The sequence below is a fragment of the Schistocerca piceifrons genome, chromosome 1 (assembly GCF_021461385.2).
Source record: "Schistocerca piceifrons isolate TAMUIC-IGC-003096 chromosome 1, iqSchPice1.1, whole genome shotgun sequence".
In the NCBI taxonomy this organism is placed as follows: domain Eukaryota; kingdom Metazoa; phylum Arthropoda; class Insecta; order Orthoptera; family Acrididae; genus Schistocerca; species Schistocerca piceifrons.
The window spans coordinates 401,545,702-401,573,641 of NC_060138.1; the positions used below are offsets into that span (position 1 = coordinate 401,545,702).

General features: G+C 41.2%; 1 protein-coding gene across 1 annotated transcript in view; it reads left to right on the plus strand.

The window, feature by feature from the left end:
* Window positions 1-27,940, plus strand: part of LOC124803194 (methionine aminopeptidase 1) — a 106,257-nt gene that overhangs the window by 22,337 nt on the left and 55,980 nt on the right. Inside the window, exon 3 of the mRNA XM_047264379.1 lies at window positions 1,682-1,741. Coding sequence (XP_047120335.1) covers window positions 1,682-1,741 — 60 coding nt within the window. The remainder of the gene's footprint in view (window positions 1-1,681; window positions 1,742-27,940) is intronic.

A 27,940-nucleotide genomic window follows, 5' to 3' on the forward strand; every position in this document is an offset into this window, starting at 1 on the left:
TTCCATCTTTGCTTATACTGACCCTCAGACACAGAGGCCACCAGTTACTCTTGCATCAACGCTAGTCCGCGAGAAGCCAAAACGACTGCTGTTGATGCTTTCAACTTATCACTCAGAAGGGGTGTTGAATGAAGACTCAAAAAAGACTAACATAAATCTTTTTTATAATTCTACAAAGGGAGGCGTGGACACCATAGACCAGATGGCAAGACACTACAGCACAAAGAGAGGAACAAGATGATGGCCTTTGTCCCTCTTCTACACACTCATTGACATAGCAGCAATAAATGCATATTCACTCTTCCTCCTCAACTTTCCGAATTGGAAAAAGAATTTGCTAAACCGCAGAAGAGTTTTTATCACTAACTTAGGTCTCGAACTAATAAGATCTCAAGTAGATAAACGGGCACAAAATTTGTATGGACTTCAGAAGCCAGTAATAATGGCAATGGAAAGCATCACACAACGGAAGCTCAGCTGCTCTGTAGAACCATCATCCTCAACAGCAGATCCAGGAACACGTGGACGGTGCCACCTATGCTGCCAAGAAGCTGCATCTAAAAAGATCAAGTACAACAAGCTGGGAAAGTCAACTGTTACCTGCTCTCAGTGCCACAAACACGTCTGTGGGAAACACTGCAGGTAGACAGTGTTGTGTGAAAAATGTGTTGCAGAATGAGACAGTAAATTTTGTTTGCTTCATGTAGTGTATCGAATTAAAAAAGTCGTTTTTATAAGAAAACACTATTTTGAAACATTATTCCAAAAAATATATAAACTGAATCTCGTGATTTGTTCATTTTATTCCTATTATAACAACATCTTTTATTATCCAGTATACAAAAACAATGTCTAAGCATTTTGAATTGTTATTAGAGGTATCAGAAGTAAATAAACTTGATTTATGATAAAATAAATTGTGGTATTCTTTATGGGCCTTTGAGGCCCCCCCGTTGGTATTACATGTAACAAAAAATACGTTGGTAATGCTAGGGTTAAAGTTAGTTATGACTTTACTATTTTCATAGCTCTGGCTCTTTGCCTCGATGCCTCATATAAATGTTTTTGCTACTAAGATGCAGTGAGGTACTGCTTTGAATACTTTTAAACCACAGCTGATTTGACCTTTAAATTTATAAAAGAGTGTGGCTCTTCTAATTATCAGGCTATACCAAAGCTATGGAATTAATATTATGCTTTTTCTTGGATTCTGCCCACTGTCCATCTTCTCTACCCCAGTCCTCCAAACCTCACCCCTATCCAATCCCCCCTCCCCCACCTTTTTCCAGTACCTCATACAAACATAATGTGAATTTTACATGTGGTATGGTGTTTTATACATGAAAAATGTGTTTCATTGGTGTTAAGTAATTGTCTTAAACAATATGAAAATGCATACGTAATTGGCCTCCTAATAATTACAGCTAGTTTCATTTTGCAGCTTATTTGATCTTCCCATGTATTGTAACTGTAAATAAAGATACAAACTTATGTACCATTGGTGATCCTCTGTTTTTTGTAAGAATGTTCTGAGTTTATAAAGACTGGTTGGTACAAACATTGTTAGTTCGTTAGTATTTTACATGGCGCCTAGTTAGCTTGAGTTGGTATTTCTGTTATGTGAAAAGCTGTGTAAGACAATTCTGAAAGTGAGATAATCAAACTACAATTTATTTTTCAGAGGGATTGTCTCCAAATGACAAGGAAGACTATGAGCCCTGGCCAAATTACAGATTTACTGGTAAGTTAAGATAATACCAGAGTGCCTTTTTTGTGAAGTTTTTATTTGATTTATAATTAATCATCTCTGCTGTAAAATGTTCATACTTTTAAATTATAGAAATGTACAGGATGAGCACAAAGTCTTACCCTGATTATAAAAATTTATAACAGAATAACTGTTTGACATAAGTTACATTTGGTGCCGTTACTTAAAAAAAAAAACACCACTTACGTTAGTAAACCTCAACATGTGCTCCCTTGGTAGCTCAGAGAATGTCGAGGCGGTATTCCAGTTCCTGCTAGGTGTTTCGTAACATGTGTTCTGTCTCAGTACCCACAGCAGCTTGTATCCTAGCCTTCAGTTTGTCAACGTCAGCAACTGGTGTGACGAAGACTCTGTCCTTGATACAGCTCCAGAAAAAAAATCAAGGGGTGTAATGTCTGGAAAGGGAGTAATGTCCAGATCGGGGGGTGGGAAGGAACGGTCCAGCACCCTGGCCACCCCGCTCTCCAGACACCAGTTGCTGACGTCGACAAACTGATGGCTAGGATACAAGATGCTGTGGGTACTGTGACAGAACACATGTTATGAAACACTTGGTAGGAACTGGAATACCACCTCGACATTCTCCGAGCTACCAAGGGAGCACACATTGAGGTTGACTAACGTAAGTGGTCTTGAAAACAAAAACAAACAAACAAAGTAATACTAACCTATGTAATGATGTTAAATGTAACTTATTATGACAAATTCTGTTATAAATGGTTATAATCAGGGCAAGACTTTGTGCTCATCCTGTATATCAAAAAAAGAAAGATGGAAAAATTGACGTGCACAGTCCTTTACTACCCTACCCATGCTGACAGCCTCAACAATCTAGCAGACAGCATTAGGCATGGAGGTTAAAGTTTGATTTTTCTGTGACCAAATCAGGTTTATTACTACTATTATTATTTATTTCCTTTCTCAGTCGTTATGTCTGGTTAAAAATGGAAAGGGACGCGGACATTGATCAAGCGTGACTTCCCTTTAACTGTATAGTATATGTTACATTGCGTTTAGGAACTTCGGGTAATTGAACATGAATCAATAATTACAGATTTCTGTAGTTGTATATATACGTTTGGATGTAGCTGTATTGCGTTGATGTAGTGGTGGATATTGTGTGGTATGACTCCTGTAGTTGATGGTATAGTATATGTTACATTGCGTTTAGGAACTTCGGGTAATTGAACATGAATCAATAATTACAGATTTCTGTAGTTGTATATATACGTTTGGATGTAGCTGTATTGCGTTGATGTAGTGGTGGATATTGTGTGGTATGACTCCTGTAGTTGATGGTATAATGTCAACATGTCCTTGACTTCCTCAGCCAGTTGGATGTATTTTTAAATTTTTTCTCCTGTTTTCTTCCGTATATTTGTTGTATTGGGTATGGATATTTCGATTAGTTGTGTTAATTTCTTCTTTTTATTGGTGAGCATGATGTCAGGTTTGTTATGTGGTGTTGTTTTATCTGTTATAATGGTTCTGTTCCAGTATAATTTGTATTCATCATTCTCCAGTACATTTTGTGGTGCATACTTGTATGTGGGAACGTGTTGTTTTAAAAGTTTATGTTGTAAGGCAAGCTGTTGATGTATTATTTTTGCTACATTGTCATGTCTTCTGGGGTATTCTGTATTTGCTAGTATTGTACATCCGCTTGTGATGTGATCTACTGTTTCTATTTGTTGTTTGCAAAGTTTGCATTTATCTGTTGTGGTATTGGGATCTTTAATAATATGCTTGCTGTAATGCCTGGTGTTTATTGTTTGATACTGTATTGCAATCATGAATCCTTCTGTCTCACTGTATATATTGCCTTTTCTTAGCCATGTGTTGGATGCATCTTGATCGATGTGTGGCTGTGTTAGATGATATGGGTGTTTGCCATGTAGTGTTTTCTTTTCCCAATTTACTTTCTTCGTATCTGTTGATGTTATGTGATCTAAAGGGTTGTAGAAGTGGTTATGAAATTGCAGTGGTGTAGCCGATGTATTTATATGAGTGATTGCTTTGTGTATTTTGCTAGTTTCTGCTCGTTCTAGAAAGAATTTTCTTAAATTGCCTACCTGTCCATAATGTAGGTTTTTTGTCGATAAATCACCTTCCTCCTTCCTTTCTGCTTAATGTGAATCTTTCTGTTGCTGAATGTATGTGGTGTATTCTATATTTGTGGCATTGCGATAGTGTAAGTGTATGGAGTGCTTCTAGGTCTGTGTTACTCCACTTCACTACTCCAAATGAGTAGGTCAATATTGGTATGGCATAAGTATTTATAGCTTTTGTCTTGTTTCTTGCTGTCAATTCTGTTTTCAGTATTTTTGTTAGTCTTTGTCTATATTTTTCTTTTAGTTCTTCTTTAATAATTGTATTATCTATTCCTATTTTTTGTCTGTATCCTAGATATTTATAGGCATCTATTTTTTCCATCGCTTCTATGCAGTCGCTGTGGTTATCCAATATGTAATCTTCTTGTTTAGTGTGTTTTCCCTTGACTATGCTATTTTTCTTACATTTGTCTGTTCCAAAAGCCATATTTATATCATTGCTGAATACTTCTGTTATCTTTAGTAATTGGTTGAGTTGTAGATTGGTTGCTGCCAGCAGTTTTAGATCATCCATGTATAGAAAATGTGTGATTTTGTGTGGGTATGTTCCAGTAATATTATATCCATAATTTGTATTATTTAGCATGTTGGATAGTGGGTTCAGAGCAAGGCAGAACCAGAAAGGACTTAATGAGTCTCCTTGGTATATTCCACGCTTAATCTGTATTGGCTGTGATGTGATGTTATCTGAATTTGTTTGGATATTAAGTGTGGTTTTCCAGTTTTTCATTACTATGTTTAGAAACTGTATCAATTTAGGATCTACTTTGTATATTTCCAATATCTGTAGTAACCATGAGTGGGGTACACTATCAAAGGCTTTTTGGTAATCAATGTATGCGTAGTGTAGCGACCTTTGTTTAGTTTTAGCTTGATATGTCACCTCTGTATCTATTATCAGTTGCTCTTTACATCCTCATGCTCCTTTGCAACAGCCATTTTGTTCTTCATTTATAATTTTGTTCTGTGTTGTATGTGTCATTAATTTCTGTGTAATGACTGTAGTTAATATTTTGTATATTGTTGGTAGGCATGTTATGGGGCGATATTTAGCTGGGTTTGCTGTGTCTGCTTGACCTTTAGGTTTCAGATAGGTTATTCCATGTGTAAGTGTATCAGGGAATGTGTATGGGTCTGCAATGTAACTGTTAAATAATTTAGTTAGATGTGAATGTGTTGAGATGAACTTCTTTAGCCAGAAATTTGCTATTTTATCTTTTCCAGGGGCTTTCCAATTGTCCGTAGAATTAATTGCTCAGGTGACTTCATGTTGCAAAATTATCACTTCGGGCATTTGTGGTATCATCTTGTATGTGTCTGTTTCTGCTTGTATCCACCGTGCATGCCTGTTATGTTGTACCGGATTTGACCATATGTTGCTCCAGAAGTGTTCCATGTCTGTTATGTTTGGTGGATTGTCTATTTTAATGTGTGTGTTATCTATTGTTTGGTAAAAATCTCTTTTGGTTTGTGTTGAATGTTTGGTTTTGTTTCCTTCTATTTTCACTTTTTTTGCATCTTCTAAGTCATTTGGCCAATGCTTGTAATTTCTGCTTCTTTTCATCTAATTGCTCTATTGCTTTTTGTTGTGAGATTTTACCTAACCTTTTTCGTTTTTTTCTGACATTTCATTTCTTATAAATTGTGTTAGCTGTCCGATGTCTTTTCTCAGTTTTTCTATTCTTATCTGTAGCCTGTGTTGCCATGCTGGTTTTGTGGGTTTCTTCTGTGTGTTGGTTTGTTCTGATCTCTGCCTAGTGTGTATTTTTAGTGTAGTGAGTGCTCCTATATAAACCAGTAGTTGTAATTCTTCCATAGTTGTGTTTTCATTTATTTTGTTGTGTATGATTGTGTTGATAGTTTTTATTGTTGTTTCGACTTGTGGGTTATTTGGAGGTCTATGCAAGAATGGTCTGATGTCTGTATTTGTGTCTTTGTATCCTATATATGTCAGCTGAAATTTCTCTTCTATATCTAACACGTGCGTCTCTTTGTGTTCTATTTGTGCTTGTTCTGGTGGATGTCTTGAGATTTCGTTTTCCTCTGATTGTTTAATTGATGCGTGTTGGTCTTTGTTTGCTCTGGGATGTTAAAGTCCATTACTGTATTTTCTTCTTCTTCTGATTGCACATTATTTTGTTCCAGTATTTGTTGTACTTGTTGTTTGATGTTTTCTAATTCTGACTGGGGTATCCTGTTATTTTTTATTATTACACAGATCTGATCAGCTAGTTGTTGTTCTGTTAAAAATTTTAATTATTAATTAATAATAATAATAATTATTATTATTATTTTCTTGTAGTAGTTTTGAGGCCAAACTGCTGGCTCAGAACCATCACTACCAAAACCTAATTTACAAAGAAAGGAGATATCCGACTTGATTCCTCCACCCATTGTGACATATAGATCACATCAAGGAGAACTTTCAGGGATGTGGAGTAAGTTAAAGTATAATTTAACAAAACTAAATGAGCTAATCATGAAAAGTCATAAAACTTGGCTGTTCCACTGACTGTTACTTATTTTTGCCAGCAATTTAAAATAGTAAAGTTAAAGAATGCTCAATTAGAAAAAAAGTCAGGATTGCAGAATATCTCATTTATCAAATTGGCACATTTAAATGGCCATCTTCAGACTAAGAACACCATTTTCCTAGAGTTAGTGACATAGTGAACAGCTGGATATGGCCACAATAACTGCAGCCACGGTTGTGACCATACACAGCTGTTCACAGTGCCGCCAGATCCAAGCAAATGGTGCTCATAATCTGATGATGGTCTTTTAAATGTGCTAAAACCAGTCATTTTAATAGATGAGGTAATCTGTGAGCTTGGCTGTTTTTTTTTAAATGATCAAGAACAGATCGCTGCTACCCCCTTACCATGTTGGTAAAAATTATGAAATAAAGCTGTTACGAAGAAGAAGGGGAGGTGGGGGGGGGTGTCGGGGAGAGAGATTGGGGAGGGGAGGGGAGTCACTACTTCCTCAGGTACGTCTCATGTTGGGAACTTAATATTTGCTCCATACAGTGGTATCTTTCAGAGAAAATAGTTAATGACATGTGTAAGAAACGCCTGTTAACAGTGCAACACTGCCTGTTGGCTAGTTCCACTTTGAAAACAGCTATTTGCCATGTAGCTAACACATGGTTTCAATCTTTGAATCTTTCATATGGATTGGTAGGGAGTCTCTGTTTCTTGCTTTGCATCCTGGGAGCTTGTTAAATCCGCTCTAAACACGAGATGTGGTGGCAAACGTACATAAAAATTATTTTTTTATCTTGTATTTCCCTTGTGCCAATCACAGTTTAGCAAAAGTCATTAAGAAGTAAATGTATAGGCACAGTGTGAGAATTCAAAGGTCCATAAAAAGACCTCTATAAGATAGGTGGTTACCTACTTTATACAACAGTATTACAGTTCCCTTCTGCTGAGTAAATACTAAGTTTACTTTATATGCACTTCGACAGATGATAATTCCATAAGACAACTGTGCGTGGAAATATGCAAAATAAGCTTATCTTTTTTGTCTTTAAATCAACACAATAAGGGAAATTTAAGGATGAATTGTGCTAAACTGAAAATCTTCCTTAGTTTGTGTCTACTCCATTTTAACTTGGTATCCAACTGGACTGTAAGGATGTGTACACACATTGTTTCGTTTAGTGTATCACCATTAATGCCTACCTGTGATGCTAGCAGATGTTTCCCTTTTTTGGAATTGTACAATGAGTCTTTATTAGATTGTGACTGCTTACTGTGATTAGATTCTAGTTCTGTGCATCTGAGCTACAGTACGTAAGGTTTTGTTTTAGCTCTTGATAAGTATGTTTAGTTATTGGAAGGTAATTATGTAGATCAAGAACAAGAGTGAACCCATATCACTCCTTGTGTGGCTTCACATTTTGTGTTCCCCCAAGCTGAGTTGGTTTCATTCATGTTGCAAATTCCATTAGAGCACAGCATGCATCAGTGGCAGCAACAAACATTTTTCATCACATCAAGGCGTCTTGTGGAGTTGGCATTCACATCCAAAGCTGTAACCAATGATGGATTGCAACCCATTTATAGGTGGAGAACCAATGTTACATTTTTAGCAACTGGCAACTGGACACAGGTTGACTTGCTAATATGGTTTGGAATGACAGCATGGAGTATTTAGTTGCGGTAGTGTTAAATGCATCCACACTGTCTCAAAATTGCATATTGACAAGTTCCTCAGTGCATATGATTAACCATACAATGGAACTATACGAAAAAAGATGTTGTGTGAAGACATACCACTTTCATAAAGTTATTTTCTTTACTACACATTCTTTCTCATATTTCATTACTAATGTTTTCTTGTATTACTGGTAATAGATTTGAAGAATTACATCACGTTAACCCTCTGTTGTATGACTTTTCTTTTTTTTAGGAAACACTGTCAATAAAGAACATTTGGGGGTAGGGTCTGACACACAAAACACTGTGTGATAGGTTGAACATATAAATTTTGATGTAATTTTGATTTATTCAATATTTTAGGTTTGTTGCCGTATGGCAACACCATGTGATTGTCAACACACTTCCCAGAAGACTCGCAACACTTTTATTTACATACATGTATAAAATGATTTAGGAAAGATACACAGATGTGCTTGTACATACATTTATGAATAGTTTTAGGTGAAAAACTGTTACTTTTCTGTTTTCATAAAATATTTTGTCATATTATTCAATAATTAGATACCTCATTTTCATCGCTCATTGTGAAATTTTAAAAAATAGTTTTTATTTGCAGTGAAACATAAATGCACTTTGCATTTAAAACACATCACTCTCCCATTCCATTGCATGATGGAACTTTGCACCTTCCTTTGAGATCCATAATAGGCACATGTCCTGTGCCATCTAGCCGCCTATCTTTTTCAGGCAGTGCAGCTGTTGGCCCTTTCTTATTTTTGCCATGTAGGCTCTCTCGATGGAATTACTTCTAGGTCTTCCTTCCTTGCTTTCTTGCCTCACTTTTTCCCTGGAACAAACCTCTATCTATGGCCTTCTTGAACTCTGCTAAAGCAAGCATGCTTTTCCAATGCATTCCACTTGATAGTTCCTCTTCTGTAAAGAAACCAAGTTCTCTACCATCAGGTCTAGAAAATGAAAAAAATATTCTGTGATACAATTTTTTTGGAACATATCTGGGTCCTATACAATGCTAGAACAGAATCCACAAGATCTACATCTCCCATGAACTGATCATACTCTACTACTGCCCTGGGGCAAGGCACCTTGACTGATTTCAGGTACTTGTCAAATCTTTCTACTTCAGTCATTGGATTTGCTCCCACAAAATTGCTGAGTAATGTCACAAATCTGTTGTCATGCCACTTTACAGCAGATTTACAGCAGAATACTGCATATTTCCCATGGAACACTTTCATCTGTTGCACCTCTTCCAGATCTGTTCATTTTCTTGTCAGTCAAAAACACATCCTTTTAAGTGATTGGAACAAACAGTGCCTAGGCTGTAGATTCCTCTTTCTTCCAGTTTCATTTGCAGACCTATAACTACAGAACCAGTTGTCAAAAAAATATTTTAAAATTTTTGTTCTCAGGTGTTACACTAGCTAGCCTTAGCATATCATTTCCACTGGCTCCTATATCAGGAAGATGTTCATTTTGATTAGTTATGTCAGTATACAGTTCAAAGTTGTGTACTAAACCATTCACATTAGATAGCACAAACATTTTGTAGCTTCTTCTTCTCCTCCTCCCCCCCCCCCCCCTCCCCCCCCTGAATGACGCCCTCTGAAGGATATAATCTGCTCATCGAGACCAAATTTTTGCAGCTTCGGTAGCACTTTACCTTTAGAAACAGTATGGCCAATAAGGCTTTTGATTTTGTATATAGGGTCATACCCTGGCTCTCCTTTGGGTATTGTTCTCAAATTGTCAGCAAAATGTATGTTAATTTTTATTTGTTCAAAGCAATTTATTCACATTCTATCATCTACAATGGGAACTCAAGTCACAGGATTCCAGTAATGGCTAGTAGAAGTGTTCAACCAACTGAGTTATCCAAGTGTGACTCACAACCCATTCTCACAACTTTACTTCTGTCAGTACTTCGTCTCCTACTTTCCAAACTTCACATTAGCTCTCTTGCGAAATAGAAATACTATTGGCACAACTTAAAAGTATGGAAATGCCTTGATCGCACAATTCTTTATTAAGTGTTACACATTCCAAATTTTCATCATCAGACAGAATATTTAGGTCAAACTTTAGTAACAGGCCCGTGAAGTTGAACTCCTCTCATATAGGCCTATTTGAATGTGCTTTGTCTATTTGAAGGTAACCAGTGCCCAAACGTAACATTTAATAAAGAATTGTATGATTTGAATGGCCACCTGCCTGTACCATGGATGTAGTTCTACATCAAGTAAAAGAAAAACTATTCATTAGTTAGGTGGTTGGCATATTTCATGGTAAAATATTTGCATAATACAGGCTCAACCTCACTTCACTAGTGATGTATATGTTGTAAATATCCCTGTAACTCACTGCATTCAATCTTACACTGTGATAAACTTTACAGACACAAACCGCACATCAGGTACCGTGCCAGCAGCTTCAGACATGACTGTAACACAAACTAATTGTGCTTTTAATGACGATGTAAATGATGTTGTTGTGAGCTTTGTTATTGTAGAGGTGATTTGCTAATTACTTCTTCACTTGACCCAGCCCACCATTACATTACTTTTTCCTTGGGTTTTAGTGTGTTATGATTAAGGTGAGCATCTAAAACATGCTCATGTTAAGTTGTGATGCATTTGACTTAATTGCAGATCACTGGTGTTGACTATCAGCAAATGAGAGTGTAGAATTACTGTGTTGATTACTCTACAATCTCTGTACGATTCCCTCGAATATCTCCAAAGATGGGCTTTTAAACAAGGCAGACTGGGAAGCTTTAATGTCTGCCTCTCACCGTTGAATATCCCCCACATGGTACCATCGATGTGGTGGTTGAGCAGGTCACTAGAACATTCGTTTCTGCTGTGGAAAACATGATACCTTGTTCTTTAGGGTGCCTCCGGCAAAAGTCAGTACCTTGGTGGTCACTGTAAATCACTGAGGCCATTAAAGAGTGTCGGTGAGCTCTACAGAAACGCAAGCAACACCCTTCCCGTGAGCAACTAATAACTTTTAAACAGCTCCATGCCCGCGTTAACCAGCTTATAAACAGAGACAGAAACAGGAATGCTGTAAGAGGTAAATCTCGACCATTGGGTGCCATACGTCACCTTCCCAAGTCTGGATGAAGACCAGATGTGTTTGTGGGTACCAGACCCAGACAGGTGTCACTGGCATTAACATCGATCGTGTGTTATCTATCGACGCAAATGCAATTGTGGAGCACTTTGCTGAGCACTGTGCTTGAGCCTCCGTGTCGGAGAATTATCTCCCAGCCTTTCGCACCCTCAAACGGTGGATGGCAAGGAAAGCCCTCTCGTTCACTGGACATCACAGTGAACCCTATAATGCTCCATTTACAGTGTGGGAGCTCCTCAGCACCCTTGCACATTGTTCCGACACAGCTCCTGGGCCAGATCAGATCCACAGTCAGATGATCAAACATCTCTCGTCCGACACTGCAAGTGACATCTCCTCGTCATCTTTAACCAGATCTGGTGTGATGTGCTGTCTTTCCATCACAATGGCGGGAGAGCACCATCATTCCATGCTCCATGCCGAGCACGACATGACCTGGCAACATTATATCCTTACAAGATTGTGTGAGTGGGGTACCTGGGGCCCACTCCCAATTTTCATCCAAAACTTCCTATTGCTCCATACTTTCTGTATCCCAGTTGGTGTCTCTCATACTTCCCCCATATCCAGGAGAATGGGGTCCCGCAGGGCTTTGTATTGAGTGTATCTATTTTTAGTGGTCTAGCAGCAGCTGTCAGGCCGTCCGTCTCACCTTCTCTGTATGCAGACAACTTCTGCATTTCGTACTGCTCCTCCAGTACTGGTGTTCCTGAGTTGCTCTTCAGGGAGACATCCACAAGGCGCAGTCATGGACTCCTATCCCACGGTTTTCAGCTCTGAAGTCATGTGTAATTTACTTCCATGCCGTTCATCCGGAACCAGAATGTTACCTTGATGATTCTTAGGTCTGGTTTTCGATGCCCGATTGATGTGGCTTTCTCATCTTCGTCAGCTGATGCAGAAGTGCTGGCAGTACCTCAATGCCCTCTGCTGCCTGAGCAACACCAACTGGGGTGCAGATTGCTCTACGCTGCTGCAGCGGGATGGGTATTGTACCATCAGTATTTTGGTCCCATCTTTCCAACCTCCTCCCCCCCCCCCCCCCACCCCCACCCCACTTCCACCCCCTTCTAAACCAACCAACAATCTTTGACATAATCTGTAGGACATTTCAGACTTTATGGGATGGCCTCAATGATCAATTCCTTCCAAAACTATAAAGATCTCAAACTATGTTGCAACATTCAGCAGTAAACCTGTAATGACATATGTATTTGCCACATGTATTTGGTACTGAGGAGGCTTTCCTGCAGACTCCAAAAATCACGTAGCCATAGGCTGGCCAATTGAAGGATTGGTCACTATTAACTTGAGGTTCCTCTGCTCTGCAAGAGAAATATCACATCGCCATGGTTGCACAGATAGAGATCCTGAAGATACTTGGTAGTGAGTGTGACTACCCGATGTTAGTAACGGTGATGAGTCTTCAATGGACTCTCAAAGGAATAGTCCTCAGTCTGTACAATGGCTGTTACAGCCCACTAGTATAATGTTTCTACAAGAGGAGTGATTGGCAGACATTCAGAATATGAAGAATCGGAAAGTGATGGCAAAAAGCTATGGAAAAAGTGCACACCTTAGTGATCCTTTATATTGGAAACAGATTTCCAGCCATTAAAGTACGTGTTTGGTGAGTCTGTTTCAGGGCACCAATTTCAACTGGTTAAAGTCTCAAAACATTGTCATTTTTTGTTGTAGTTCTGTCAGAAGACCTGTTTCATTTTACAGCAAATGAAATGAATAGATTTTACATGTATACCAAGGCAAATACTCGCAAATGTTTCCCAACTGTCAAGCTGGAATGATACTGGAGCTGAGGAACCTTGTTGTCTTGCTATTTGTCTTCTATTGGGCAAAGTTAAAAAGTTGAAAATTAGTGATTATTGATCCATTAATATACTTTCAACATTAGTTTTCAGCAAAATTATGTCCATAGACTTTTATTTTACATTTGAAAATGCTGCACTTTAAGGAGAAGTAAGCAGGTGACAGTTTCTTTAAAATGAGGAATCTCTTTGAAATTCATATGATGATTCACAGCCATTTAGTCCACATCATAAACCATGTATTCACAAAAGCCAGTTGTTGTTCAAAGGTAGATCATCTTTTAAACAATTTATTCCATCCAAGAGAAATACATTTGAAATATGCATTTGTACTGTGTGACTGTCAGACTGGATACATTTTGGAATTAATTGTATATACCAATGCAACAGTAGAAATTGTGATTCACAATTTAGAGAAAAGTAGCAATCTAGTGCAACACTCATGAGAGCATATTTCCAACAGGGACATATTCTGTATGTCGACATGGCATTCCAGTCCAGATCCATTCCTCTGAATTCACAAACACAGAACAACTGCATGTAGCGGTAACAATGGGTGAAACATTAGGTAACTGAAACAGAGAAGCGAAGAAAGTGATTCTAGCAAGTGGTTTGATAAGAGAAGTGTGGATGTTGCCCACATGTAACCCAACACAAAGCGTTGAAACAGAGGAGACTGATGGAAATACTGCAACAATAAATAAATAATTAAAAAGCAAAGAGGAAACCCCAGTTTACTGTAGATTAAAAGTAGAGTATGAGTACAGTGTACCATAGTGAGTTCTGTAATATTAGTGCATAAGACTGAGAAATTGTACAAGAAAGATTTTTTCACATTCAGTATAAGTACATTTTAAATGCACATGCTCTCCACAAGTTGATTACAGGGTGAAAAATGGCTCTTACAGTTTCTCGCCTCTCTTGTTAGGGAAAGTGTAGAAAAATGTGTGACAGAACAGAGAAAAGCTGGCTGAGAAAGGCATTCCATTGATGAGGATCTTCCACAATTTACAGGGAGGCATATTCCTGATGTTATTGTGACTGAACATTCAAAGAAAAATTTGCTGATGTGCAGACATGTGGTTTCCAGAAAACAAAAAGTGCACCAGGAAACAAGATACCAAAGAAAACTTGCAACATACCATTATATGTGGTACCCTATTTAAACACTTACTGCACAAAGCATTACTGATCATCATAAACTAAAACAGATAGTTAAAATTATATGACAATTCTGAATAAATTATTTTAAAATAAAAAGTGCAAAAATATTGTCACAGAAGAAGCTGAGTAGCACAGTTACTGTGGTGTAGTGGTTATGATACTACACTGTTGCATGGAGGGTCGCAAGTCCAAAACTCACCTGAACTGTAAAATTTTAATTTCTATATTTGGTTTGAGTACATTCTGGAAGTATCCACAAATGTCAAGAATCATTGTACTGGAATATTCTATAACTGTACAAACACTGAATGTGTTCTGACCGGAGGCGGTTCGCTCTGCGCTCTTGTATGTGCAAGTGCTGAATAAACCTTTGTTAAATGAAGTTAGTGTTCGTCATTCATCTGGAATATAAGAGATGCATACTTCTGAAGAATAACTTGGTCATCCTAGCCTCTGTTGTCTCATTTAAGTACGGATTCGGTGAATTGTGGATAGTTAACTGTCGCTGAGAACCGCAGATCCTCCAAAGATGCATGTGCATAGCAAACGCTGAGCCGTTAATTGCCAAACAGCTGACCATCATAGAAACCTCCCATGCCAAGTCTGTGGGCAAAATTAGTGCTACCACTAAGAGACAAGATCTTCTAGCTCAACTATCATCAGATCTCACTAAGGAACAGCAGAAGACGCTACTTGCCATTCTTCAAGAGTTCTCTGAATGCTTCAATCTACAGGCGAAGAGCAAAATAGACAAATCGATGGTGAAGCACCAGATTAGCACTGGAGATCATCAGCCAATAAACCAGAGAGCATACCGTGTGTCAGGAATGGAACGTCGAATAATTCACAATGAGGTAGAGAAAATGATGAAGAATGACATCATTCAGCCTTCGCAGAGTCCATGGTCGTCACCAGTGGTTCTCATCAGAAAGAAGGATGGCAGTTGGCACTTTTTTGTTGATTACAGGAAACTTAATAAGATAACTAAAAGGATGTTTACCCCCTTCCACAAATTAATGATAAACTAGATTGTCTGAAGGGGGCTAAGTTTTTCTCAACTATGGACATGTACTCAGGATACTGGCAAATGGAAGTAGATGAGGCTGATTGTGAGAAAATTGCATTCATCACCCCAGAGGGTCTGTTTGAGTTAAAGGTAATGCCATTTGGTTTGTGTAATGCACCAGCAACTTTTGAATGGATGATGGATAATCTTGTTATTTAGATTCGACATTATAGTGTTCTCAGACATTTGATGAACACACAAAAAGACTGAGGAGCGTTCTTAAGTGTCTCCAACAAGGCGGACTGAAACTTAATCCAAGGAAGTGTCTCTTTGCAGCAAAAGAAATCAAAATACTTGGAAATCTTGTGTCAAACGAAGGTATGTGGCCAGACCCTGAAAAGGTGAGATCTATAACGGAATTTCCTATTCCTAAAAGTAGTAGAGATGTGAGAAACTTCCTCGGATTATGTTCTTATTACCATCATTTTATCAAAGACTTTTGTATCAAACCCAGGCCATCCAAGAATTGTTAAAAGCCAATGCTAAATTTATCTGGTGTGGTGCTCAACAAGATTCTTTCGATGTGCTGCGAAAAGCTCCGACGACTGACCCTGTACTTGGTCTGTAGGATGAGAGCACCTACAGAACTACACACAGATGCCAGTGGGTGTGGGATTGGTACTGTTCTGGTGCAAATTTCAGATGGAAAAGAGAAGGTTATAGCCTACGCTTCTAGGACACTTACAAAAGCCAAGAGAAACTACTCAACTACAGAAAGAGAATGTCTTCTTGTGCTCTGAGCCATGTGCAAATTTAGACAGTATCTCCGTGGAAGGCCATTCACAGTTGTTACAGACCATCATTCACTTTGCTGGTTGACAGGTCTTAAGCATCCAACAGGACAACTTGCCAGGTGGGCACTACGTCTTACCATAGTGTACGAAAGTGGGAGAAAACACCAAGATGCCAACTGTCTCTCAAGAAACCCTGTGCAAGACCATCAAGACTTTGATGAAGATAGTGACTGTCTAGCTGCGCTCCAGGATCCACGTGCTGAGCAGGACGACGCCAAGATATCTCAAATTATGCTTGCCTTAAATCGATCATAGGATGTGAAAGGACAATTTAAGGTAGTTAATGGATTACTTTTCATGAAAAACTTTGATTCGTTTGGAAAGAGGTGGCTATCAGTAATTCCTAAACACATGCACTTAGATGTTCTACAGAAATTCCACGACACACCTGTGACCGAACATTTAGGATTTATTAAGACCTGTGGTAGGATCCACAAGAGGTATTTCTGACCAGGTTTATTTAGGAGTGTCTGTCACTGTGTCCCACTGTCTGCCATAGGACAAAGGCAGTTCCTCAGAAGCCACCTGGCTGACTCATACCAATTTCACCAGCCAAAATGCCTTTCCAGTGTGTTGGAATTGACCTCCTCGGATGATTTCCAACGTTTCCTAGTGGAAATAGATGGATTATTGTTTGAACTGATTACCTGACACGCTGTGACATTACAAAAACCTTGAAAACAGCTGAAGCATTCGAGGTAGCCAAATTCATTGTGGAAGATATTTTATTAATACACGGTGCCCCACGGTCGTTAATTACGGATAATTAGGGAAAGTTTTTCAATCGAACCTTGTGACAGAGATAATCCGTCAGTGCAACATTACTCATGACAAGATGACTGCCTACCATCCGCAAACTAACGGTATTTCTGAACGCCTTAATAAGACCTTGGCCGACATGCTGTCAATGTTCGTCAGTGTTGAGCAGAGTAACTGGGATGAGGTGCTACCTTATGTGACGTTTGTCTACAACACCGCCAAACAAGACAGCACAGGATTTATGCCATTTTTCCTGGTGCATGGGTGTGAGGTGACTGACAATGGATACTGTGTTTCTGTTACATCCTGATGACGTGGATGACAACTACATCGGCCAGGTGTTAACCAGAGCTGAGGAAGCTCGGCAGTTAGCTCGACTCTACACACCCCAGGCTCAAGAAAACGATCGCCGAAGGTATGACATGAGCCATCAGCGTTGTAACCTCGTCTAGATATTCACTTCTGTTCAGGAGGTTGGTCTCTCTGAGACAGTCCTCAGGCACTACTTTGGACCTTATAAGGTTGTAAAACAGTTGTCTGATGATGTTACTTATGAAGTTGAAGATTTTGCCCCGACACAAGACAACAAAAGGTCAGAGATATGGTTCACGTCCTTCAAATGAAGCCCTATAAGGATCCTGCAATGCAGGGTAAATTTGGAGCTCCAGCAACAGGCAGCAAGCGAAAAGGTGACGAAGAGCGTAGCGGCAAAGGAAGATCTAAGATCACTGCCAGGACGAACATCAGTCATCGGGAGTCGGAGTACGCAGGACCGATGACTTGTTCCTGGACTAGGACGACGTAACACTGAGGTGCTGTTCTCTTAAGGAGGGAGCAATGTCGCAGAAACTGTGGTGTAGTGGTTAGGATACTAGCCTGTTGCATGGAGGGTCACAAGTTCAAAACTCACCTGAACTGTAAAATTTGAATTTCTTTATTTGGTTTGAGTACATTCTAGAAGTATCCACAAATGTCAAGAATCATTGTACTGTAATGTTCTGTAACTGTATGTGTTCTGGCCAGAGGCAGTTCGCTCCGTGCACTTGTATGTGCAAGTGCTGAATAAACCTTCGTTAAGTGAAGTTAGTGTTCGTCATTCATCTAATGACACCTTCTTCTACGTGACTCTGAAAAAGACACTCTAAAAAGCTATTTTTAACTTCATTGGTGCCAGTCCATAGCTTGGATTGAGAGAGAGAGAGAGAGAGAGAGAGAGAGAGAGAGAGAGAGAGAGAGAGAGAGAGAGAGTGGGGTGGTGGGAGGGGGGGGGGGGGGGGGGAGGAAAATTGACATAATAAGTGAAAAAGGTATTCAGACAGTTCCTTCGGTTGAAGTAGTTTGCTAAAAATGAACAGACATGATGTTTCAGATGCTACAATGTATATTCTGTTTATAATGCAATTTCACAGAATACATTGTGCCAGCGAAATAGAACTCAAACGTATACATCTAGTTACAATACACTAAAATTGTTACCATGTAACATAGACAATTATATTTGGCTATTATGGTCTGTGACAGTGAAATTTATTTAGGGACGTAAAGCAGGAGTGGAAGTACATATTGTGCTTTGAAACAAGTCTTCAAATACTTAAATTTCTTGAGTTTGAAGTGACTCTTCAGATGATCAAATACACTGGCAACAGACAGGCATGGTATTTTGGATGCTATAATACCAATTCTGTATGTGACAGAACTACACCAGATTCATTCCACCAGTTATTAAACAAAAACTACACATGTTCATCAATGAAATTATTCCAACGCAATGGATACAACTATATTCGGGCACAGATTTTTTTTTTTTTTAAATCATGAAACATAGCAAAGGACGTAAGGGAAGTTTAAAAATACATACTGAGTATTGTGAAAAATATTCAAACAATTAAGTTTACTTAGTTTTTAGCATCTCTCCAAATGAAACAGTATGTTGGCAAGAAAGACTTGCTGTTACACAACATACGTTGCACCAATGAAACAAAAATTGTACATATTAATTTGCTTGTGATACACTAAAATTGTAACCACGTAATGTAGACAGTCATATTCGGTTGTCATGAAAATTGTGTAGGAATGTACAGAAATATTGAAAATACATACTGCAGGTTGTAAAAATGGTTCAAAAGTGTAAAGAATCCACGTTCAAAGCATCTCTCCAGATAAATTAATGTTCAGGCAACAGATGAACCTGATTCTTCACAGCAGCATAAAGCAAATACACAGCATACATCCCCTGTGTCAGATAATAAACGCTTTGCAGATTTATGTCTACGCTGCAATCAAATTATTCTGATGCAAAGGAAATATTTTGTATTTGAGTACATTGGTGTCTAGCTGTGAAGTTTTTATGCACGTGGAATATATTTGTATGCGTCAGAAATGTGTTCCAGCAAGCAGTTTATTCTCCTTATGAATTTTTTGTTAATGAACTGTTGGGCTAGCACACACCATGAGAACAGACAACTGGAGAGAGTGGACATACAGATTCTAGTGTTTAGCTCCCAAGCTCTGTTCAAAATATTCAGCACAGCACAAGCAGGCTGACATAGGTAATACAGCGAGCAGGAAGTGTTCAGACAGAAGGGTCCCGGTGCAGGTAGTCTGCTTTGGCCATAATGGCACCTAACTCGACACGGCCTATGTCAAGCATGCCTGTAGCTGTGAAAGAGTTAACAATTAACCGTTATAGTGAGATAAAATGCTGACTCTAGCTTTCTAAATCACTGAACGTTCTTGTGTATAAAAACAAATTGTTAATAGATGCTGTACTTTTTCCTTCAATCTCAGTCAGGTATTTTACTGTGGCAAATTATACAAATCTAGACATAAACCATTCCATATGACCATCACCAGTACTGGCTGACAAAAAAACCTCATTAGTTGCTACAACCAATTATTCACTGATTTACTTCTTACAATCTGAGTGAAACTCTGACACATTCATTTCTTCCTCAGAATGGAAAGGAATGGCAATCACTGACCTCAGTGTGAGGGACCCCCAAACTTCATGAGGTGTTCAACATCCCCCACTCACAACTCTCGTAAGTGGGAGGTCCCAAGCCATGGCAGGATTTTTTCCTTTCCTCTGGCTATATATTTTCTCTGATTTATTCTCTAGGGGAGATTACCTGCTGGCAACCTAGCTTGCTCATAGGATATAGATTTTGGCTTCTCCTACTTTGTTCCCTTATTGTATACCACATATTTTGGTTAACTTGTGTTCAGCCTCATGTAGGTTTCACCTCCGCCTTTTTTAAAATTGTTACAGATAGTTCAAGCCTATCGGAGGAGGTTGACAACTTCTCACCATGATAGCTAATCCACCTGAGGGCCATCAGGTATCCATACAGTAGCAAATCCCTAATCACCCAGGGATCATATTGTTGATGCTGAGCTGTGTTTTCAGTGAATAGGTGCCTGTCCATCAGGATACACCAGATCTTTGCTATGGCTGGGTGGCCCTGTGGGGAGAACCCTCATTAGGAGGAGGCAGTGTCATGACGGGTGTTTAGTGTCATGAGCAACAAAATTTGTCAGCTGGTGGCCATGAGGCCCCAGTAGTCTCTGGAGACAGACTGCAATTTAATGCCGATCATGAAGACCGAAGGAACTTTCCCTCTTTCACTATGACTTGAGAGGATGGCAAAACCAAGTGACTTGTAGATGACAGTTATTCCCCTCAGTTCATGATTTACACTCAAACAGATTGAAGCTCCTTTCTCCTTACTGAACCAATGTTTTTTTTGCAGAGAACATTGAAAATGTATTTGGCGAATTCTCTTCCCGTAGCAAATTGTGAAATGCTTCCATCTTTGATTCAATTCCTACCCACTCCTCTGTGTTCCTATCTTGTAAACAACTTGGTGATGTGCCTGTTACTATTACACCTCATAAGAACCTCAACATTGTACAGGGATTAATTTTTCACTGGTACCTAATGCTACAGATAGATGAACTAAGCGAACACTTGGGGAGACAAGGGATGCATTATATACATAGAGGCCCATCAGACAACAAGGTGGCCACTGCCACATAATCCTCACATTTGAGCAGGATTTTCTTTCAGAAAAGATCAAAATCATGTGTTGACCCTGTAATACGAAACCAAATTTCCTGCCCTCAAGCAGCGTTTTAAATGCCAGCACTTCGTGTGTACATCTTCCTGATGTACATACAATCATATTTTTTGGAGCTTGCTGGTGACCACTTTATGAAAATTCACAATGTCCACTACCACCTGTCTGTATAAATTGCAGAAACAACCATCCACCCTGATCTCCAAAGTGTACTAAACAAATCAAGGAACACAAAATCGAGGAACTGAAAAACACATGTCATCTCATATTTTGAAGCTCAGAAAAATTATGATAGTTTGTATCCAGTCTTAGTGATAGTGACCTGTGCCCTTACTGTGGTCACATCGTCAGAAGTACCTGGTCTACTTATTCCCTCAATGTTGAATAAACAAACTTGACCCCTTCTCATTGTTCTTGTGACACTCTCTTTGGGTACCACACCATGCACCCGGCCGAAGATGCAGCTTCCTCCTCCAACATCTACTACTGACAGGGCTCATTTTCAGGAACCCTCTCCCACAAATCCACAGAAAGGAGAACCAGCACTAGCCAGTGGTTGAAGGAGCCACAGACTTTGAATCCCAGTGAATGTTCACAAATCGAGGAGCAATTTGTCCCCATTAGGAGGGATGATCCACAACTGACCATGTGATTACATTGGAAACAGTAATCAAATAAGCTGTTCCTAAATGCCGACACCTCTTTGTAGTTTTTGACTGATATAAGGCATTTGACACCCCTTGGTGCCATCACATTTTTTCATGTCCAGGACTGGTGCTTTTGTGGCCTGCTCCTGATTTTTGTTTGTCAGTTTTTATCCCACCAGCTTTTTCATATTAGTGTTGGTATCTCACTCGTCTCCCAAGGGTTCAAGAGAATGGCATCCCCCAGGGCTGAACACTGAATGTTAAACTCTGTTATTGCCAGCAATGGGCTAATGACCTCTGTTGCGCTACTGGTCACTGCAATCCTGTATGTTTACTACTTTTACATTTTGTGTAGCTCTCAATCTGTAGCCTTGGCTGAACACCGGCTCCGGACATGCCACCTGAAGAGCCTCTGCTTGGACACTTCCCACAGCCTGCCCCCCCCCCCCCCCCCCCCCACACACACACACACACACACACACACACACACACACTCCAGGGGGCTCGCTGCTCTTTGGTGAGTTCGTGCTTGGCTGTCACAGGGCCCCAGCATTTGCAGCATTGTTTCACTTTCATGCTTCATGTCTATACTCTCGCTGTTCTTTTTCCCCTCCCTTGAGGGACATTCCTGGGATGTTTTGGAAATGTGTTCTGTGTATTCAGTAGTTGATATCAGAACAGTCTCTCCACTGTTTTTTCCTTTCCTTTTTTCTTTCTTTGTTCCCCTTCTCGTATCCTTCCTCCACTTTGGCGTTTGAGGTTCCTCTTTTTCTTCTTCCTCCCTGTGCACACCTAAATGCCAACCCATGCATCTGATGCGTAACGGGCAACTGGGTAACGCGTAATTCCCAGCCCTGGGTTGACAGGCAGAGTTCGCAAGTACCCTCTTGTACAGGCCAGGCCCAGGGAGGTGTGATTGCCTGAGCTGCTATCTTGCCAAATTGCTGATTTGGCCCTGTGTTAGGTGTTCGGGAGGTGGGACCTGAGGTATGAAAAATCACCTAAGGAGGGTGTGCCCCCTTATGATGGGAAGGGGGGGGGGGGGGGCAGTTGAAAGGAGCGCAACATCAGAGACGCTGGCAGTCATGGGGGATTATCTCACAATGAGCCAATCGTCATCTTCCCAGTCAGTGTCTACAAATCGTAAAAGGAATGAGATTAATGACTCAAAGAACCTCCCCAGCTGCACCACAGTTCCTCGTGGTTTCATGTACTGAGGAAGGTCAGTCCTTTGCTACGGTAAATACGTTTATTACTCAGAAAGGTTTTGATGCAATTGCTGTCCCTGTGAAATCCTGCTCTCATTTATGAAATGGCACTTTGCTTTTCTGGTCCTCAAACACAACTACTGCTTGCAGCTTCACTCCAGCACGTCTGTCCTGTTTGTGTCGAGCCCCATCGAACGCTGAATTGTTCCCATGGTGTTATTTACACTAGGCTGCTCAACAGTCTGATGGAGGCAGAAATCCAAATGTACCTTTCTGATCAGGGTGTCATTGCACTCCAGTGGGTGATGAAAAAGGTAGATGCATCCTTAGCGCCCACACGCAATCTTTTTCTCACTTTCGATAGAGTGTCATGATACGAGGTGCATTCAAGTTCTAAGGCCTCAGATTTTTTTTCTAATTAACTACTCACCCGAAATCGATGAAACTGGCGTTACTTCTCGACGTAATCACCCTGCAGACGTACACATTTTTCACAACGCTGACGCCATGATTCCATGGCAGCGGTGAAGGCTTCTTTAGGAGTCTGTTTTGACCACTGGAAAATCGCTGAGGCAATAGCAGCACGGCTGGTGAATGTGCGGCCACGGAGAGTGTCTTTCATTGTTGGAAAAAGCCAAAAGTCACTAGGAGCCAGGTCAGGTGAGTAGGGAGCATGAGGAATCATTTCAAAGTTGTTATCACGAAGAAACTGTTGCGTATGTCGTGGTGAAACAGCACACGCGCAGCCCTTCCCAGACAATTTTGTTGCAATGCAGGAAGGAATTTGTTCTTCAAAACATTTTCGTAGGATGCACCTGTTACCGTAGTGCCCTTTGGAACGCAATGGGTAAGGATTATGCCCTCGCTGTCCCAGAACATGGACACCATCATTTTTTCAGCACTGGCGGTTACCCAAAATTTTTTTGGTGGCAGTGAATCTGTGTGCTTCCATTGAGCTGACTGTCGCTTTGTTTCTGGATTGAAAAATGGCATCCACGTCTCATCCATCGTCACAACCGACGAAAAGAAAGTCCCATTCATCCTGTCGTTGTGCGTCAACATTGCTTGGCAACATGCCACACGGGCAGCCATGTGGTCGTCCATCAGCATTTGTGGCACCCACCTGGATGACACTTTTCGCGTTTTCGGGTCATCATGCAGGATTGTGTGCACAGAACACACAGAAATGCCAACTCTGGAGGCGATCTGTTCAACAGTCATTCGGCGATCCCCCAAAACAATTCTCTCCACTTTCTCGATCATGTCGTCAGACCGGCTTGTGCGAGCCCGAGGTTGTTTCGATTTGTTGTCACACGATGTTCTGCCTTCATTAAACTGTCGCACCCACGAACGCACTTTCGACACATCCATAACTCCATCACCACGTGTCTCCTTCAACTGTCGATGGATTTCAATTGGTTTCACACCACGCAAATTCAGATAACGAATGATTGCACGCTGTTCAAGTAAGGAAAACGTTGCCATTTTAAATATTTAAAACAGTTCTCATTCTCGCCGCTGGCAGTAAAATACCATCTGCCGTACGGTGCTGCCATCTCTGGGACGTATTGACAATGAACGCGGCCTCATTTTAAAACAATGCACATGTTTCTATCTCTTTCCAGTCCGGAGAAAAAAATCGGAGGCCTTAGAACTTGAATGCACCTCGTAGCATCCCAGTCTCCTCCTACAGCTGTGCCACAAGCCACCAGATTTTCACCTCACAGGATGAAGTCACCTGCTACGCAACCGGTGGGCCAGAAAGGACAGAAGGAATACTCCTGCGTAGACTTCCTACGTCCCTCCAGCCAACAAACATCTGAGTCTTCCTCTGCCAACCGGAAAGGTTCAGAGAAGTCAGACAAATGGTCTTCTTCTTCACTGATTGGATATCCTCTTCAACAGTGTCGCCACATGATGCCTTAGCGTGGCTGACCTCTGTGTCACCAGTGCGCACCACCAACAGTTGTTGTGACCTGGATTCTGCAGAGCGACAGGGGGGGGAATGCCGACAGAGCAGGATCCTCCAGTCTTTGCACACTGTAACAGTGAGTCTTCAAAGGCTGTCACTCGGCAGATGCCAAGGTGACACACATTCATTTTTTCTCTCCTCCTCTTTCCTCTTTATGACTCTCCTCCCATGAAATATTCACAGCCATCAATCCCACAAAAAGGACTTACAGCGGATCTTAGAATCTCAGCGTCCACTTGCTCTCTGCCTCCAGGAAACAAAACTGCGTCCTCATGACCGCTTTGAGCTCTCACATTTCTTCCTGGCCCACTTTGACCTTTTTTCCCTTTGTACTGTTTACATCCCTCAGTAATTCAGTCTCACCAAGGCAGACTTCCTCCAGCTGATTGGGTAACTCCCTCATCCCATTTTGCTGCTCGGTTACTTTAATGTGCACCGTCCCCTTTGCGGGTCGCCCAGAACCTGTCAGAGAGGTGCTCTCTTGGCTGACCTTAACCTCGTCTGCCTTAATGCAGAAGCACCCTTTCAGACTTCACTCACACCTATTCCCATTTGGACCTCTCCTTTTGCACTGCTCAGCTTGCCCATCATCTTGTGTGGTTCATTCTCTCTGAAACGTACTCGGCGACCATTTCCCGTATGCTGTCCAATTGTTGACTCGTACCCCACCTATGAGCACACCCAAATGGCAGGTTTCGTGGAACAACATTAACCGACTTGCGATGACCAGGTACAATATCTTACAAATTTTATCCTTACCGGCGCACAACTTTCTAATGTTTGAACTTCCTCTTTGCCGCACTGTGTCCTGATCCTGTGGTGGTCTGAAGCATGCTGCGACACAAGTCATGCGCAGAGACGTGCTTTCTGCATTTTTAAAAGTCATCCTAAGATGGCCAATTACATTCATTACACACAGTTGTGTGCACAGTGTCGTCGCGTTCTTCAGGATAGCAAAAAAGCTAACTGGATTTCCTTTACTAGTTCTTTTAACAGTTCCACATTGTCTTCCATCTTGTAGGCCAACCTCAGACAGCTGTCTGGGACCAAGGTTCATTCTCCAATTTCCGAACTGATAGTAGCAGATGATGTCATAGTGGACCCTACTAACACATTGGGCTGCTATTTTGCAGAGACTTCGAGCTCCATCTTATATCGCCCTTCCTTCCTTCATTGGAAACAAGTGGAAGAGACTCGGGCAATACCTTTCTCTTATCAGAATCAAGAGTGCTACAATGCTACCTTTACTAAGAGTGATCTAGATCATGCTCCCAGTTCACGCAGATCCTGCGCCCCCTGGGCCGGACGATATTAACATTCAGATGTTGCAGAACATTTCTCTTGTGGGCACGCACTTTCTCCTTCTTACGTACAATCACATCTGGGCAGAGGGCACGTTCCCCAGATGCTGGCGTGAAGCCACTGTCTCACCCATACCTAAGAATGGCAAGGACAAACACCTTCCTTTCCATTTCTCTCACCAGCTGTGTTTGCAAGGTGGTGGATCATACACTATGTAATCAAAAGTATCGTACATGTGGCTGAAAATGACTTAAAAGTTCGTAGTGCCCCCCATTGGTAATGCTGGAATTCAATATGGTGTTGGCCCACTCTGAGCTTTGATGACAGCTTCCACTCTCAGAGGCATATGTTCAATCAGTTGCTGGAAGGTTTCTTGGCGAATGGCAGCTCATTCTTCATGGAGTGCTGCACTGAGGAGAACTATCAATGTCGGTTGGTGAGGTCTGTCATGAAGTCGGCATTCCAAAACATCCCAAAGGTGTTCTGTAGGATTCAGGTCAGCACTCTGTGCAAGCCAGTCCATTAAAGGGATGTTATTGTCATGTAACCACTCTGCCACATCTGTTGGAGGGCGGGCATTCTCCGCACCATGCATACATGGGGCCTTCGAGGTCGCCTCCCTCTTTTTATTCGTTCCTTTTTAATGGATCGACAGTTCAGGGTACGTGTGGGTTCTGTGCTGTCAGACACCTTTCGCCAGGAGAATGGGGTGCCACAGGGCTCAGTTTTGAGCATCGCTCTCTTCGCCATAGCGATCAATCCAATAATGGATTGCCTCCCAGCTGATGTATCAGGCTCCCTTTTCGTGGACGATTTTACCGTCTATTGCAGCGCGCAGCGTACATGTTTCCTGGAGCGCTGTCTTCAGCGTTCTCTTGACCGTCTTTACTCCTGGAGTGTCGCCAATGGCTTCAGTTTTTCTGCCGAGAAGACGGTCTGTATGAACTTCTGGCACTACAAAGAGTTTCTCCCACCGTCCTTATGACTCGGTCCCGTTGCTCTCCCATTCGTGGAGACAACGAAATTTTTAGGTCTTACATTTGACAGGAAACTTAGCTGGTCTCCACATGTGTCATATTTGGCTGCCCGTTGTACCCATTCTCTAAATGTCCTCAGTGTTCAGTGGTATGTCGCGGGGAGCGGATCGAACCGTCCTACTTCGCCTATATCGGTCGATCGTCCGTTCCAAGCTGGATTATGGGAGCTTCGTATACTCCTCTGCACGGCCGTCCATCTTACGCCGCCTCAACTCCATACAACATCGGGGTTTACGTCTTGCGATCGGAGCGTTTTATACTAGTCCCGTCGAGAGTCTTCATGCTGAAGCCGGTGAATTGCCACTCACCTACCAGCGCGATATACTGCTTTGTCGGTATGCCTGTCGGCTACTGTCAATGCCCGACCACCCGTCTTATTGTTCCTTTTTTGACGACTCTCTCGACAGTCAATACGGGTTGTATGTCTCTGCCCTGCTACCCCCTGGAGTTCGCTTTTGTCGCCTCCTTCAACACCTTGATTTTTCACTCCCTGCAACCTTTAGAGTGGGCGAGAGCCACACGCCACCTTGGCTCCAGGCTCAGGTTCGCATTCACCTTGACCTCAGCTCACTCTCAAAGGAGGTTACTCCCTGTTCGGTATACCACTCCCGTTTTGTTGAACTTCGTTCGAAGTTCATTAATATGACCTTCATTTATACAGAGGGCTCTAAGACCAATGACGGGGTCGGGTGTTCTTTTATTCTTGGGGCACAAAGTTTCAAATACTGGCTCCATGGCCATTGTTCGGTCTTCACATCCGAGCTCTTTGCCCTCTACCAGGCTGTTCTTTACATCTGCCGCCACCGACATTCTGCTTATGTCATCTGCTCCGATTCCCTGAGCGCCATCTAGAGCCTCAGTGATCTGTATCCGGTTCACCCTTTCGTGCAC